Consider the following 17,094-nt stretch of genomic DNA (forward strand, 5'->3'; position numbering starts at 1 on the left):
AACAGACTGATGGAGTTGCAATGGGAAGCCCGTTGTCACCTATTGTGGCCAATTTGTTTATGGAGGACTTTGAGGAACGTGCATTGGAGTCAGCGACCTTGAAACCTGCCTGTTTTTTTCAGATATGTAGACGATACGTTTGTTGTTTGGCCTCATGGTAGCGAGAATTTAAACCGGTTTTTGGAGCATCTGAATTCAATCCACCCGAATATTCAGTTCACTATGAAGGTGGAAAAGAATGGATGCCTTCCCTTCCTTGATGTGTTGGTCAGAAGGAAGACTGATTGTACGTTGGGACATTCTGTATATAGGAAGCCTACTCACACTGACTTGTATCTGCCAGCTGATAGTTGTCACCATCCAGCTGAGCGTGAAGGAGTACTTCGCACCTTGGTTCACAGGGCCCACGTTATCTCAGACCCTGAAAGTTTGGCAGCTGAGCTATCACATCTCGAAGTCACCTTTCGTCAGAATGGTTATAGTGAGAGGCAGATCAAACGTGCGTTGCGCCATCAGCCTTCTGTGCAACGGGTGAGTGACGATAGCAACGCAGTGGCACCTAAGTCTACGGCCTTTTTACCTTACGCAGGAAGCATTTCCAGCAGGATTGCCCGTATTTTGCGGAAATATGATGTGAAACGTGTTTTTCGATCACCTTCTAAGATTAAGGCCCTGTTGGCGTCCGTAAAAGATTATCTTGGTTTGCGTAAGGCTGGGGTCCATCGTATTCCTTGTAGTTGTGGCACGTCACATATTGGTCAGACAATCAGGTCTGTGGAAGACCGGTGTATTGAATATAAGCGTCACACACACTTACAACAGCCGAGCAAATCCGCTATTGCAGAACATTGCCTTGACGCCGATCATCCAATGCAATACAACAACACGGAGATTCTGGCTTGCACGTCCAGCTATTGGGATAGTGTTATTAAGGAAGCTGTTGAAATCAAACTATCAAGCAACCTTATTAACAGAGATGGTGGATTTTGCTTAAATGCTGCTTGGAATCCGGCTCTGTCCCTCATCAAAATACAGAGGGACAGAATTAGTGCTACCTCACCTGTTGATTAATAGCAACTAACTATAGATATTTCTGATGTTGGTTATCTTTGTTTGTGTTGCCACTTGTTCTGTGTGTGCTGTCTTCCTTGTTTCTCCTCTGTGAACCGAGGTATTAAATTTCCTTGCACATTTCTTCTTCCTTGCATTTATGCCTTGAGAATGGCAGGGTGTGCTCCTGTGGAAATATCGGCGGTGTTCGACGACGTCAACCGGCAGCAAACCCGTAAGTTATTTGGACATTCAATTCGCCGGGAAAAGTTAAGGTCTCGAAAGCTCTCTTGACTGCTTCCTAAGGGACAATCGCCATTCCTTCCAAACTATGTAAGCATAGACCAAATGTGGCTCCAGGAAAAACAAAGCTCGCAGACATTTTGAAAAATTTTTCTTTGTTTGGATGCAAACCATGCGTAACGAGAAATTTTCGTAAATACTGATGTCTTAATTTGTCGAAGTACGACTGAATGTATTTTCATAGCATCTTCAAAAGAAGAGTAACTGTTGCCGAAAGAACAGATACCATAGATGAACGTGCAGCTTTTCTGGAATAAATGATTATGAATCGAACCACCCCTCAGCTGCCGACAGGTGTTGTTGATATACCTTAATGGGGACAGCTGAAAATGTGTGCCCCGACAGGGACTCGAACCCGGGATCTCTTGCTTACAGGGAAGAAGCTCTATCCATCTTTATTTATTTTTTTTTACTCTCAATTTGTTCGTTATAGTTCGTTGCTGATGTTCGTGGCGGACGTCCTCTGACGCCCGTTGAAGTTAGTTATTGATTCATTCACTCAGTTTCTTTATTATTATTATAGAGGGCAGCTAACCCTCTGACCGAACACGCTGACCTACCGTGCCGGCATACATCTGAGCCACCGAGGACACAGATGAATACAGCGACTTCAGGGACGTATCCCTTGCACGCTTCTCGTAAGACCCACATTCCCAACTGTCCACAATCTACATTCGTAATGTTCGTAATAGATATTTACCCATCCACTCATTACTCGCGCCAACTAAGGTGACGATTCCCGTAAGAGTTCGGGCAACCTGTGCGCATTCGCACAGACGAAGGTCATTGGCTGGGTAGCCTTTAACTATATATGAAGACAGTAACTGTTACCGAAAGAACAGATACCATAGATGACCGTGCAGCTTTTCTAGAATAAATGATTATGAATCGAAACCCTCAGCTGCCGATAGGTGTTGTTGATATACCTCAATGGGGACAGCTGAAAATGTGTGACGCGAACCCGGGATCTCCTACTTACATGGCAGACGCTCTATCCATTTGTCGGCAGCTGCGGGTTTTGATTCATAATCATTTATTCTAGAGAATCTGCAAGGTCATCATGGTATCTGTTCTTTAGGCAACAGTTACTTTCTTCATATACAGTTAAAGGCTACCCGGCCATTGATCTTCGTCTGTGTGAATGAGCACAGGTTTTCCGAACACTTACGGGAATCGTCACCTTAGCTGGCGCGAGTAATGAGTGGATGGGCAAATATCTATTACGAACATTACGAATGTAGATTGCGGACATTTGGGAATGTGGGTTTCACGAGAAGCGTGCGAGGGATAAGTCCCTGAAGTCGCGCTATCCATCTGTGTCCTCGGTGGCTATACCCACTGAGGTATATCAGCAACAGCGGTCGGCAGCTATAGGTTCGATTCATAATCATTTATTCAAAAGAGGCAGTTTCTCGTTCGTTGTGGATCAAATATGTACAAGACTGAAGGCGCTGGATAATGGTATCAGCTTGCCTGTAGAAACACAAGTCGTATCATATTTCTAGTAACTATAAAATTTAGTAAACAAGGAATAACACTGGAATTTCAATAACAGTTCGTGCAAATATACATGAGTTTTCATCACGCTACCTTTCAAATCTAATATGTACGAAATAATACGAATAGTGTTGAAAATAATATAAATTATTAGATGAGCGGGACTCAATCCAGCGATCCACCCACTACTGAGTTTGGACGCTAAGGACATAACCGCCGCCAGTCTGTTGTCAACTTCTCTTGTGATTTTCTCGAAATGGCCTAACTAGTATGTCTTACTACTTGCACATTGTGTTGTCCTAATGGACTATTAAAGGTGTACAAAGTTTGAAGTAAATATGTCATCCGAACGTCGTGGCCTTCCATTGTTACTTGCGCCAAAGCGACGGAAGATACAGGGGGAAAAAAACGTAAATTAGTTACAAACTACTGCGTGAACACACTTTCTTAAACATGTAAATGTCACTACAGATATTCGGATTTAGGTTATATCATGTTCGATATGCCTGTCATCACTGGCGATTATGTGGCGCAGGAGAATAGCGAAATTCTGCATGACCAGATGAAGTGTCGGAACATCGATGCTGTCGATTACCTCCTGAATGGCTGTTTCGGGCTCAGAAGTGGCTTTTGGGTTGTTGCTGCACACCTTGTCTTTAATATAGCCCCACAAAAGTGAGCCGCATGTATTCAGATCCGGAGAATTAGGTGGCCAATCGAGGCCCATGCTAGACCGCGTTCTGGCTCTGGGGTGAGCCAGAATGCGGTCGCCAAAGTACTTCACCAGACATCAAACCCTCACCTGCTTCGAGGGGTCGTGCTCCGTCTTGCATAAACCATTGCAACGGTCACTTTGGATAATGAGAATGAAATCATCTTCCAAAACCTTCACTCACTGTGCGAGAGTCAAGGAATATTGCACCGATTATTCCGTGACTGGATATTGCACATCACACAGTCATCCTTTGAAGGTGAAGAGACTTCTCGATCGCGAAATGCGGATTCTCAGTCCTCCAAATGCGCCAATTTTGCTCATTGACGAACCCATCCAAATGAAAGTAGACTTCGTCGCTAAACCAACCCATAATGTCCATACTAATTCCCATCACGTCCCGCGGCCAACCGTGCAGTTTGAACGTCCTAACCTAAACCGTTAAGGATCTATAACTTTTTGATTTCATATAGTTCTATAATTGTCACCCTGTATTACTCGCGAGCGTAAATCTTGATAGTCCCAACATTTACTTGTAGACGAAAAGTGATTCTGTGTTCGATGTTTAGAAATCAGGCGCGAAGTATTGTGGTTCAATATTTTAAATTGTGTTCCTTTTATAAAGAGAACGCCAACAGTAACTTGTGCATTTCTGCAATTTAATTTAATCTGTAGATATTGCAGCCATGGGTGAGATCTTACCGCAAACTTCTCTTTCTTTTGAACTGGTTGAAGTGGCCGTGGATTGAGGTGAAGTTCCTTTTTTATTATGGTATCTTTTCTCGACATGGATTATCTCAGGGGTTGAATTTATTTAATGGCATCATCTGAGAGACAATTCCCCAGTTACGGTTCCTTAAGTACCACCTGATATCCTGTTTAAATGTGCGCGACTGGGATAAAGGGGCCCTGTGATCTATGGAGTTACAGGAACACTGATATAATGAATTGATTTATGCTATTGATTTGTGGATAAGGTGCAACTCAGGTACCTTCGCTTAAATTACAAGTAACTGTTTTAAGATGTTATGGCATGCCTTGTAATTGTGATTTTTCTAAAACCTAATCGTTTCTTTACACCTGTCTAAATGTGCGAAAGGTCTGTTTAGACCTGTGGTGAATGTAAATAACTCTTACATCAACTTCTGGACGAAGTTTTTCAGGGGTGAGTCTGTTAACTTCTTTCGTCAGATATTGGTTTGCTGTTCTGGTGCTGTAATTAAGTTGTTGACTGCAACATAACACTTCTAATCGGAATTTTGTCAGCTACTAGTTCTGAATTAATTGAACTCTGAGGCACAGAGATTCTTTTAAGAAAAGATATTCTGATATTTAGGGCGTCTGATTTAGTTGTTAGTTATTTTAAACAACTCAGCATTTACCTTGTGAGTGTTTATAACCGAGTGTGCTCAGGTTACCAGTGTGTGCCTTGTATGAAATTATTAGTGTGAAATAAATTGTGAAACTTCATTTTGCTGAGTGTAGGCTTGGCAGCTTACCACTCCCAGATCCCCGCATCCTCACCGTTTCACTCTGATACTAAACGTAATCTAAAAACTACCTCAACGTTATATAAGCATGCATCTTTGTATTTTAACCGTTGCACGATCGACAACTCGCGCCACGTCTCCTAGAACAGAATCTTTGGCGTGAAGGGGGACGTGGCACGTTTGCCGCAAATGTCATGGAGGCCGTTTCCCAGGAGAGGCAGTCAGTGAACCAACACGGACAGCGCAAGTATGCAGGGCAACGGCCCAGCTGTTTGTTCTACAGCCCGTGTGACTTGCAAGTTGACCTGGCCGTGCATCTTCCGGACACGAGAGACGTGCACCGGAAACGGTAGTGGACACATTATTCCTTTGGCCGACCGGGTCTGGAGGCGAGCGGTGGGTCGTCGTCATCCACAAGTCTCGTGGAGGCTCCAAGTTTTTCCACTGTTTGTCGTCGCACAGCGGCTTTGCATGCTCGGTGAGCTACATTTAGTTCGTTTCTTCGGTGTCGAGACCACAAGGCATTCGTAAAGACTGATCTTCCGCCCCAGTGAGAGATGTGATAATTGTGGCTTTTCGCTTCCTGCACATTTTGGTGCCCTGCTTCTTCTATATCGAACTCAGTTCAGCCTCCGGTTGTTCCCTGTTCCTGGGTCTGGTCAGGATAATTGAGGAGCGTGTCACTCGTATCAGAACATAATAGCTTCTGTTTGGTACTTGCCATAGAGCTGTGATTTGATTGTGTATTTTACAATATTGGGGTTTTGTAAATTTCTTTTCTGTTCAATGCGTTATTCGTAAGGGCTTCCAATATACAGGGTGGTCCATTGATCGTGACCGGGCCAAATATCTCACGAAATAAGCGTCAAACGAAAAAACTACAAAAAATGAAACTTGTCTAGCTTGAATGGGGAAACCAGATGGCGCTATGGTTGGCCCGCTAGGTGGCGCTGCCATAGGTCAAACGGATATCAACTGCGTTTTTTTTAAATAGTAACCCCCATTTTTTATTACATATTCCTGTAGTACGCAAAGAAATATGAATGTTTTAGTTGGACCACTTTTTCGCTTTGTGACGAACAGTTGGTAACAGGTAGGTTTTTAAAATTAAAAATCACAAAGCGAAAAAAGTGCTCCAACTAAAACATTCATATATCTTTACGTACTACACGAATATGTAAGAAAAAAATGCGGGTTCCTATTTTAAAAAACGCAGTTGATATTTGTTTGACCTATGGCAGCGCCATCTAGCGGGCTAACCATAGCGCCATCTGGTTTCCCCCTTTAAGCCAGACGAGTTTCGTTCTTTGTAGTTTTCTCGTCGTATTTCGTGAGATATTTGGCCCAGTCACTATCAATGGACCACCCTCTATATATATATATATATATATATATATATATATATATATATATATATATATATATATATATATATATATATATATATATATATATATATAGGGGCAAATCTTGTTGCATGTGTTTTGGTGGGTTACATCGTACTTCCAACTTCCAAGCCAAGCTTGTGTTTAGGTAGTTGAGGTTCACCAGCCAATCGTTCGGTCCTCCATCCACCTATGTTTTCTGTCCCGCGGCTGTTAAGTATTTACCGTTTCCACCTCGTGGCGTGATTTGAAGCTGAATCTCGGTTGGCCGCTCAACTTCTTTACTATCAGGTGTAAGTGGGCGTAGCAGCCTTGTCCAATTGCCCTATTATCTTTCAGTAACTTTTCACAGCTGTTTTGTCTACGCTGCCAGCGTGTAATCTGGTAACTGACGTTTTTTACTCGTTTTGCTTAAATATTGGTTCTCTGTTCATCAGCCTATCATTGTACGTTTTTGCTTGAGGTTTGTTCTCACTGGTGGCTTACAAAAGGATTGTGGGGAGCAGCGTATCGGGCCTGCCCTAAGTAATTTCTGATCCATTCATCCGCACCACATTGTCCGAAGCATGGTGGCTTCATATCAAGCACCTTTATTTTTGTTTCCTTTCAATGAAATCCTTTTTAGGAAAATTTGAATTATTTGTTCTATTTTGGTCAAATGCGTTCTAAAGATCTTATTGGCCTACTTGTTTTGAAGATTGTATGCTTAGAACCTTTAAAGAGCTTGTTATGTAACTTCATTTGATGAAATATTATCTTGCTTCTCTTATTGATTTTTTTCTGTAAATATTTCAACAATAGTAACTAGTGACACACACAATTTGCATACTTTTGGAAAGAGCATAACATTTGTTGTAAATTTAAACTTTCATACATCATATTCCCATGAATGGCTTTTGGAGAGTTGAGAGCAATTATTTCATTTAACATTACAACCGTTTTGTTATTTGGTCTCACTGAAATATTTGCTAACATTGTTGGTCGATTATCAGCAGTTGTTCTTAAATTTTTATGTAATTATTGGGTTTGTCTTAGTATGTCAAGGTCCTGTTGACCTAATTGATAAAATTATTTATTCTGAGGAGCACTAGTAAAAATCTTAATATCAATAATGTTCAATCCTTATTTTTCCCAGTCCTTCCACTCCCAGGCAACCTTATGCCAGTAATGCATGCCAATATTCCTATTGGTAAGTTCTGATTTAATCAAAGTTTCTATCTTAATTTTCGCACAACTAGCCACCTTGAAGAAATACACCCTCTGTAAACAGATAAGCTGGAAACCATTTCACTGGACAAGGAAATGGCTAGTGTAACCGTAAGCACCCAAGAATCTGAAGTTTGACTCGCAGAGGAAGGACTAGTAGTCTTATGCAGCTTGCTGAGCATCCTAATCAACATAGACCGTGATTAACTAAAAGCAGTGCGCTTTCAAAGTTTGTGAGGCAACGGGAGCAGGCATACCCGCAGACTGCGGTGAGGTGAAGTGGTGCGAGGCGGAGCAACCGCCGGCGCTCTGGCCCCCAATGGTGACCTTGGCGGGGTCGCCACCAAAGGCCGCAACGTTGCGCTGCACCCACTGCAGCGCCATCTGCTGGTCCTTGAGGCCTGCGTTGCCTGGTATCACCTCATCCTCCAAGCTCAGGAAACCTGTTGGCATATGGCGACAAACTTTTTACATAAAACTGAAGGGAACTTCCTTTTCTTGAAAGATGTTGGACTGTACCAGTATAAACTCAACGTCTCGGAAAATCAGTCATACAGACATAGACGAAAGGGATATTTTAGCGCACCAGACAAAATCAGCATTGTTTTGGTCTTTTTTTAGCTCATTCAAGCTTTTTGCTGTCGAGGAGATGTCTCAAAATGCCACTACTCCTCACTTTACCACTTTGTCTCAGGATGATACTCAGTGATCCAGGATACATCACCTGGGAACACACAACTGAACCATTCGTGGCCATTGGCAATCCTCTCAAGAAGATAGTCACACACGTTTCTTCAATTGTGGTTCTGCTCAATTCTTAGGTTCTTTGGCACCATTTTGGCACAAACCTTTTGCATCTGCAAATCTTCAGTCAAAATCTGATTTACAATGAAGGTATTTAAGCTTAACAGGTCTCCTATAATCAAATGGCTCTAAGCACTATGGGACTTAACATCTGAGGTCATCAGCCCCTAGACTTAGAACTACTTAAACCTAACTAACCTAAGGACATCACACACATCAATGCCCAAGGCAGGATTCGAACCTGCGACCATAGCAGCAGTGCAGTTCCGGACTGAAGCACCTAGAACCGCTCGGCCGCAGCGGCCGGCTGTCCTGTAATCCTTATCGATAAATGTTTGTCCAATCTCACAAGAGCACGCACATGTTCGTCTGTTTTTGAAGTTGAAGGTCTCCCTAAACGAGTTTCATCTTCAACGTATTCTCTGCCTTCCAAAAATTATTTGTGACAGCGAAAAACTTTTGGTCTTGGATGAAGAATGTTCCCATAAGCCTTATTCAACTTTTCAAAGGTCGCACTCGCGAATTTCCCAAGTTTAACAGAAAATTTGATTGCATAATGTTGCTCTAAATTCTGCTGTTCCATTTTCGTACATACAACAATAACACAACTTGACTGATGGTACTCTGAAAAATCACGTAATGGCTGCATGGAGTTGAAATTCCGAGTGAGCATCTGGAAGGAGCGAACACACCAGTCTACACAAGTAGAACAACACAGCGTTGCCAAATCGCTCGCAGTGTTGTCGGTCTCATTACTTTTGTCAGAACTGGCACAAAGCGGTGATGACAGTGCAGTGGTGCACATGTGTCAGTTGACTGTATGGAATCACAGTAGTAAGGTCAGTCGACTTGGAGATGTGGCACAGTAGCGCTATCGTGTTTGGACGTTCTCAAGACCACACAGTAAATAAAGTTTTTCAGCTTGTTCTTGTTTCGAAGTGGACTGTCCAATACTGGGTTACAGTTTCAGAGTATTTACATTTGATTAGCAAGTAGATCGACTCCTACATAAAAAGATTACTTATTACTGGTTTAACACAAATTGCAGTCTAATGTGCAAAGAAGAAAGGGGCGAGTCCTCGTCAGTTACAAATTTTCCTTATTGTTTCTCTCCTTATTTCTGACTCTTTGAAACAAACGTAATTATCGAATTTAAAGTGTCACACCACCTATTCATACTGGGTACAGGAGAAACAGAGGAAAAACATTTATTCTATGTCCTTGAGTAATCACCGAGAAGACATTACATATAAGTGAAGAAATGCTATCCACTTTCATTGACATGCAGAAAGCTTTAGATAATGTAAACTGGCTGGTAATCTTTTATGCTCTCAAAATTGAAGGAAGCTCAGGTACTGAAGTTTACAGGTGGACATCGTGAAGGAAACTGCATGCAATCCACATCTGGACTGAAATACCTCGAAAAACTCCAGTACTCAACAATGGAGAAACTCAAAATCAGCTGAGTGGAGGCATGTAATGTGGGCTAAGAAGTGGCGGCCGGCCAGTGTGGCCGAGCGGTCCTAGGCACTTCAGTCTGGAACCGCGTGACCGCTACAGTCGCAGGTTCGAATCCTGCCTCAGGTATGGATGTGTGTGATGTCCTTAGGTTGGTTAGGTTTAATTTTTTTTTTTTTTTTTTTTTAACAAGTAGCGACTTTGCTCCTTTTCAAATGTTGTGGGGCGTCGAGTGCACCGACAGACTGATGAGACATTTTACCAGAGTGTGTAGAAAATGTAGTTCAAGCCAGCCAGTTTTTTGGGAGTGTTTTTGCTGACCATGGCTTGAGTTTACTCATTCAGCTTACCATGAAATTCAATAATCAGAATGTTTATTCCAACTTTTTCGATGACCAAGTGCTGTCCTTTCTTCTGCGTCTTCATTATGTGAATGCTCGGGGCTCTCCATCTTCCGGTATGACGACAACCGTGTTAAGTAGGTTTCGCGCTTATGCTTCCAATTTATGGAACACTCAGCACTATTGCAATTCGACTGACCCACTAACTCATCCAGTGTTAGTCCCATAGAAAAGATTGAAAGAATGTGTGATGTTATAAAAGAAATTACTCATATTATTAAAGCACTCCGTCATCAGGCTACAAGTGGCCCATCGGGACCATCCGACCGCCGCGTCATCCTCAGATGAGGATACGGATAGGAGGGGCCTGTGGTCAGCACACCGCTCTCCCGGCCGTTACGATGATTTTCTTAGACCACGGCCGCTACTATTCGGTCGAGTAGCTCCTCAGTTGGCATCACGAGGCTGAATGCACCCCAAAAAATGGCAACAGCGCATGGTGGCCCGGAAGGTCACCCATTCAAGTGTCGGCCACGCCCGACAGCGCTTAACTTCGGTGATCTGACGGGAACTGGTGTATCCACTGCGGCAAGGCCGTTGCCCTCATATTATTAAGGGAGAATAAAATTTAATTGGGACTAGAATTTAATAGTAGCAAGAGGAAGAGAAGGAAAAATAGTAGACTGGAGAAATAGTAGTGGATTGATGGCAAAGAAATGGAACAGGAAGGGCAGGAAGCTGGTGGTGATAGGTTCCTATGGGACCAAACTGTTCAGGTCATCGGTCCCTAGTAGGTTTACACACTACTTAATCTAACTTACGATAAGGACAACACACACACCCATGCCCACGGGAGGAGTCGAACCTCTGACGGGGGGGAACCGCGAGAATTGTGGCAAGACGCCTAGACCGCGCGGCTATCCCTCGTGGCAGCACAGGAAGGAGCTTTGAACAGAGGATAATGTAATCATCGCTGTCACTTGGTTAAAGAATCATGAAAGATGGCTATATACGTGGAAGAGGCCAGGAAACGTGGAAGGTTTTAGACTGCTTATATAATGTTAAGATAGAGATCCCAGAACAAGATTTGAAACAGTAAGATTTTTCCAATGATAAAAGTGAGCTCTGACATAATTTATTGGTTATGAGGTGTACATTACCAGTAAAGAGTTAGTAAAAAGGTAGGAAGTTAAGAAGATGTGATATGGTTAAGTTTCTTTTTACTTATTTATTGGATTTCGGTTGCATGCAAACAGATAGTCCAAACACACAGTGTCTTAAAAGATAAAAAGCTGCAGGTCCTTGGTGAATGGTATAGAAACCGAAAATACAATGTCATGGACAGTTCAAGCATAATAATACAGGCAGAAATACTTCGGCCCCTTACGGTAACAGTCAGATTTCAAACACACAAAAACACCAGCACACCACACGCTTATACACGACTCGTGCCCACACTTAACAGCTACAGTTTAATTTACACTTTTAAAACCAGATCCATCGGTACTTCTTTATTTTTTGAGTCATCAGTCTTCTAACTGGTTTGATGCGGCCCACCAGGAATTTCTCTCCTGTGCCAACTTTTTCACCTCAGTGAAGCACTTGCAACCTACGCCCTCAATTACTTGCTGGATGTATTCCAATCTCTGTTTTCCTCTACAGTTTCTACCCTCTAATACCACGGAAGTTACTCCCTGATGTCTTAACAAATTTTATCGCCGGCCGTGGTGGCCGAGCGGTTCTAGGCGCTCATTTCGGAACTGCGCGACTGCTACGGTCGCAGATTCGAATCCTGCCTCGGGCATGGATGTGTGTGATGTCCTTAGGTTAGTTAGGTTTAAGTAGTTCTAAGTTCTAGGGGACTGATGACCACAGCTGTTAAGTTCCATAGTGCTCAGAGTCATTTGAACCATTTTATTTTTTTTTTTTTTTGTTCTACGATCCTGTCCCTTCCTCTTATCACTGTTTTCCACACATTCCTTTCCCCACCGATTCTCCAGAGGACCTCCTCATTCCTTATCAGTCCACCTAATTTTCAACATTTTTCTGTAGGTTCACACCTCAAATGCTTCGATTTTCTTCTGTTCCGGTTTTCCCACAGTCCATGTTTCACTAGCATGCAATGCTGTGCTCCAAACGCACATTCTCAGAAATCTCTTCCTCAGATTAATGCCTGTGTTTGACGTCCGTAGACTTCTATTGGCCAAGAATGCCCTCTTTACCAATGCTAGTTTCCTTTTTTATGTCCTCCATGCTCCGTCCGTCATGGGTTATTTTGATGCCCAGGTAGCAGATTTCGTTAATTTGATCTACTTCGTGATCACCAATCCTGATTGTAAATTTCTCGCTGTTCTCATTTCTGCTACTTCTCATTACTTTCGTCTTCCTTCGATTTAACCTCAATCCATATTCTGCGCTCATTAGACTGTTAATTCCATTCAGCAGATCCTGTAAGTCTTCTTCATTTCCACTGACAATTGTCGTAAGAGAATCTTACCACTGATATTCTTTCACCCTGTAGTTTAATACCACTCTTGAACATTCTTTTATTTCCGTCATTACTCCTTTACTGTAAAAATAGTATACAGCCTTTTTAATCCGAGCACTTCGTGTTTGGTCTTCCGCTCTCATTGTTCACTCTTGGCTCACGTAGTTATTATATATTACCGTCTCCCCCTATTGCTTACTCCAGTTTTTCGCAGAATTTCGAACATCTTGCGCGATTTGATTCCTCTTTTTCAAGGTCGACAAATCCTATGAACGTGTCTTGATTTTTATTTAGACATTCTTCCGTTATCAGCCCCACACTCAGAATTGCCTCTCTGCTGCCGTTACCTTTCCCAAAGCCAAACCGACCGTTATCTAACACATCTTCAGTTTTCTTTTCCATGCTTCTGTACATCATTCTTGCCAACAACTTGGATGCGTGAGCTGCTAAGCTGATTGTGCGATATTTCTCGCACTTGTCGGCCCTTGAAACCATTGAAATTGTGTGGAATATGTTTTTCCGTAAGTCAAATGGTATACCGCCAGATTCATACATTCCACACACCTATGTCGATAATTGTTACCACTCCCAGCAATGATTTTAGAAATTCTGATGGAATCTTGTCTATCCTTCTGTCTTATTCGACCTTAAGTCTTCATAAGATCTTTTAAATTATGATTCTATTACTGGATAGCCTAATATATATCTTTTTCCGTCACGTCATCAAACAAGTCTTCCCCCTCATACAGGCCTTCAGCGTACTCTTTTCACCTATCCGCTCTCTCCTCAGCAGTTAACAGTTGAATTCGCATTGTACTCTTAAAGTTACCACCCTTGCTTTCACGTACACTGAAGGTTATTTCGACTTTTCTGTATGATTAGTCAGTCCTTCCGATAATCATTTGTTTTTCGATTTATTCCCATTTTTCATGCAGCCATTTCGTCTTAGCTTCCTTGCACTTTCTATTTATTTTATTCCTAAGCGACTTTTATTTCTGTATTCCTGAATTTTCCTGAACATTTTTTTGCTTCCTTCTCTCATCAATTAACTGAAATTTTTCTCCTGTTACCCATAGTTTCTTCGCAGTTACCTTCTTTGTACCCATGCTTTTCTTTTCGATTTCTGTGATTGCCGCTTTTGGAGATGTCAATTCATTCCTCTTCAACTGAAATGCCTATTACTAATTTATAAAAGCCTAAATTGTTAGGAAGAAATAGTATTAGCGTATGAGAAGTAAGCGCCTGATGTATCCATTACCTACCATCCGGATTCCGTTCTGTATCGAGGGCAGCTGAAGGAAATGTAATTTCCTGCAGCTCCGCAGAGTTGCAATATGATGATGGTACGAGGAGTAGTCTAGAAAGGTGGTGTCAGTACCAGCTGTGGTCGAGCTTCAACCTGGCAGTGATCCTCCCAAACTGTGTCTCATTACCTATGCTAGATGCTCGCTATTTAACATACCACTGGGCCTTCAGTAGATGAGGATGGACTTGTTTGTACCTGATGCCCTAATGCAGATCTTCGGTCTCCCATGTCTTGTTCCATTAGTTTTTGGCTATGTCTGTAACTACTGGAAAGACACTATTTGGTGGGATGCATCGCTCTTGTACTTCATTCGTCGTTGCGTCCTTAGTAGAGATGTGAAACTACCATAGAGTGTCGTAAGTAAGCGTAGAATATGGTAGTTTTCCTAGTAGCTTTGGTCCGTTAAGATCGTAACCGCAGCACCTACCCATAGTAATGTTGCATACCTATTGTGCGCTACTTCATTTCGATCGCTCCGTTTGCGAATGCTATCTGTCTCTTACTACGTTCCCCTAAAAACCGAGAGCGGCGAGTGAGGATATATGCAGGGCTGCATAACCTAAAGAATATTTTTCTACTGCAAAGTTATCCTCCTGACAGTTATTGTCATATAGCGGTAGAAAACGCAATTTCCTTAAAAAAAGGAGTAAAATTAATAAAATAAAAAAAGGCAAAATATACATTCAGGGTGTAACAGAATAACCTGAAAAATAAGCAGCACACGAAAAAATGTATAGAATCCAAAGTTGATTATTTTCGAGGCGGACATCTACTGTTTATGGCTCTGAGCACTATGGGACTTAACTTCTGAGGTCATCACTCCCCTCTACTGGTTAGCCCGCCACCCCAGCCCCCTGGGAGTGGGGCAGGAGGCAACTTTAAAATTTCAAACGGGAACCCCCATTTTTTATTGCAGAATCAGATACTACAAAATAAATTACGTACATTTTGTCTTAAACATTTGTTTTGATTCTTGGTAGCTGGTTCTGTAATTCAAGAAAATCCATGTTCTCATTTTTGTGTGGAAAATGGTTACGGATAAATAAAAAATACTTATTTACTTCGTAAATTTTCATTCGCTAAAACTAATACTCTCCCTATATGGTGGGGTTTGAGAGAGAGGAATTAGATTTTTACAAATGTTGACCCGAATTTGAATTTTTTCCGCAGATTCGGACTGGGTCAACATTTGTAAAACTCTAATTCCTCTCTCTCAAACCCCACCCTAGGGGAGAGATGGAGAGTTTTAGTTTTAGCGAATCAAAATTTACGAAGCAAATAAGTATTTTTTATTTATCCGTAACCATTTTCCACACAAAAATGAGAACATGGATTTTCTTGAATTACAGAACCAGCTACCAAGAATCAAAACAAATGTTTAAGACAAAATGTACGTAATTTATTTTGTAGTATCTGATTCTGCAATAAAAAATGGGGGTTCCCGTTTGAAATTTTAAAATTGCCTTCCGCCCCACTCCTAGGGGGCTGGGGTGGCGCGCTAATTTTAGCACCAGCAGATGTCCCCCTCGAAAATGATCAACATTGGATTCTACACATTTTTTCGTGTGAAGCTTATTTTTCGAGTTATTCTGGTTTGTCAACTTAAAATTTACACCCTGTATATCAAACACTTCAGCGCTTCATCGAGCTTATATAAAACAGGTTTCTGTTAGGCATACACAACTTTCGCGCTTATCGATAGTAACAAGGAAGTCTAACCTTTGATCAAAAAGAAGAATATTCTACTGAGTACAACACAACGACAATAATTACATACATATTTTTATGTATGCCCAAGTAAACTGTACTTGCATCAAAAGTAATTGCTTTGGTTACATAAAAGCGCAGAAGTTACGCAGTCAACCAAGTAGTATTACACATAAAATGCAATTTATATTGTGTGAGGAGATAAAATACTCAATAGAGTAACATCGTACGATATGCGGTTCTAATTACGTGCAAAACAAACAAACGAAAAACGGAGAGAAGTGGTCGGATCAAAATTTCTCTTACGCACATTCGTCTACGTTTCTTTCAAATGGTTCAAATGGCTCTGAGCACTATCGGTGTTTCTCATCTCAGCAGCAGCTATTTGGTACCTCATACGAAAATAAACGCAACATTTTCTACGTGCATCCTGAGCCGCACGCTACAGACAGACGCGGCAGAACGAAGCTAGTTGCGGGTGTGTCACGTGGTGCACTGCCCCTCTGTACTATGCATCGCCACACTAGTCGCCTCCTTTCGACAACAGCTCAGCCGACGCGGACGCAAAGGAAAGTCTGCAGAAGTGACTCACCGAACGCGCCGAGCCGGTAGTTGATGGTGACCACGATGATGCCGTGCTCTAAGAAGAAGTCCGGGCCGTAGTCGAACTGAGTGCCGCTGCCTGCTTCGAAGCCGCCCCCTGGGATCCAGACGAGCACGGGCAGCGGCTCGCTGGCGTTGGTGGCCGCCTCGTGGGGCACGAACACGTTCAGGTAGAGGCAGTCCTCGGAGCCGGCGCCCGCCTGCAGGCACACCGGGAGGTCGCGCTGCACCCTGCGGACGCCTTCCCAGCTGGCTGGTGGTCGAGACCTCTGCACCAGAGACGCCTCGTCAGTCACACTCTCTCTGGATCACAGGGAACGAGGCTGCGTTCGTTGGATTATTCAAGATGTGAGGAATAGTCGTAAGGTTTTAATTGCCATCTCAAAAAAATATGGAGTAAACCGAAGTGTGCATAAGTTCGTAGCGTTTTTGCATATTTTCAATAAACACAACGGATATAGATAACAGAGACTTTAGTCGTGAATACTCTACTGGCCATTAAAATTGCTACACCAAGAAGAAATACAGATGATAAACGGGTATTCATGGACAAATATATAATACTAGAACTGACATGTGATTACATTTTCACGCAATTTGGGTGCATAGATCCTAAGAAATCAGTACCCAGAACAACCACCTCTGGCTGTAATAACGGCCTTGATACTCCTGGGTATTGAGTCAAACGGAGCTTGGATGGCGTGTACAGGTACAACTGCCCATGCATCTTCAGCACGATACCAC

General features: G+C 42.4%; 1 protein-coding gene and 1 pseudogene across 1 annotated transcript in view; both read right to left on the minus strand.

Annotated features, from left to right (window-relative positions):
• Positions 1-17,094, minus strand: part of LOC126095015 (acetylcholinesterase-like) — a 123,276-nt gene that overhangs the window by 60,960 nt on the left and 45,222 nt on the right. Inside the window, exons 3-4 of the mRNA XM_049909674.1 lie at positions 16,340-16,619; positions 7,901-8,086 (exon numbers count right to left, since the gene is read on the minus strand). Of these exons, the coding sequence (XP_049765631.1) occupies positions 7,901-8,086; positions 16,340-16,619 (466 nt within the window). The remainder of the gene's footprint in view (positions 1-7,900; positions 8,087-16,339; positions 16,620-17,094) is intronic.
• Positions 10,731-10,848, minus strand: LOC126095853 (5S ribosomal RNA; annotated as a pseudogene).

This window comes from Schistocerca cancellata, chromosome 8 (genome assembly GCF_023864275.1).
Source record: "Schistocerca cancellata isolate TAMUIC-IGC-003103 chromosome 8, iqSchCanc2.1, whole genome shotgun sequence".
In the NCBI taxonomy this organism is placed as follows: domain Eukaryota; kingdom Metazoa; phylum Arthropoda; class Insecta; order Orthoptera; family Acrididae; genus Schistocerca; species Schistocerca cancellata.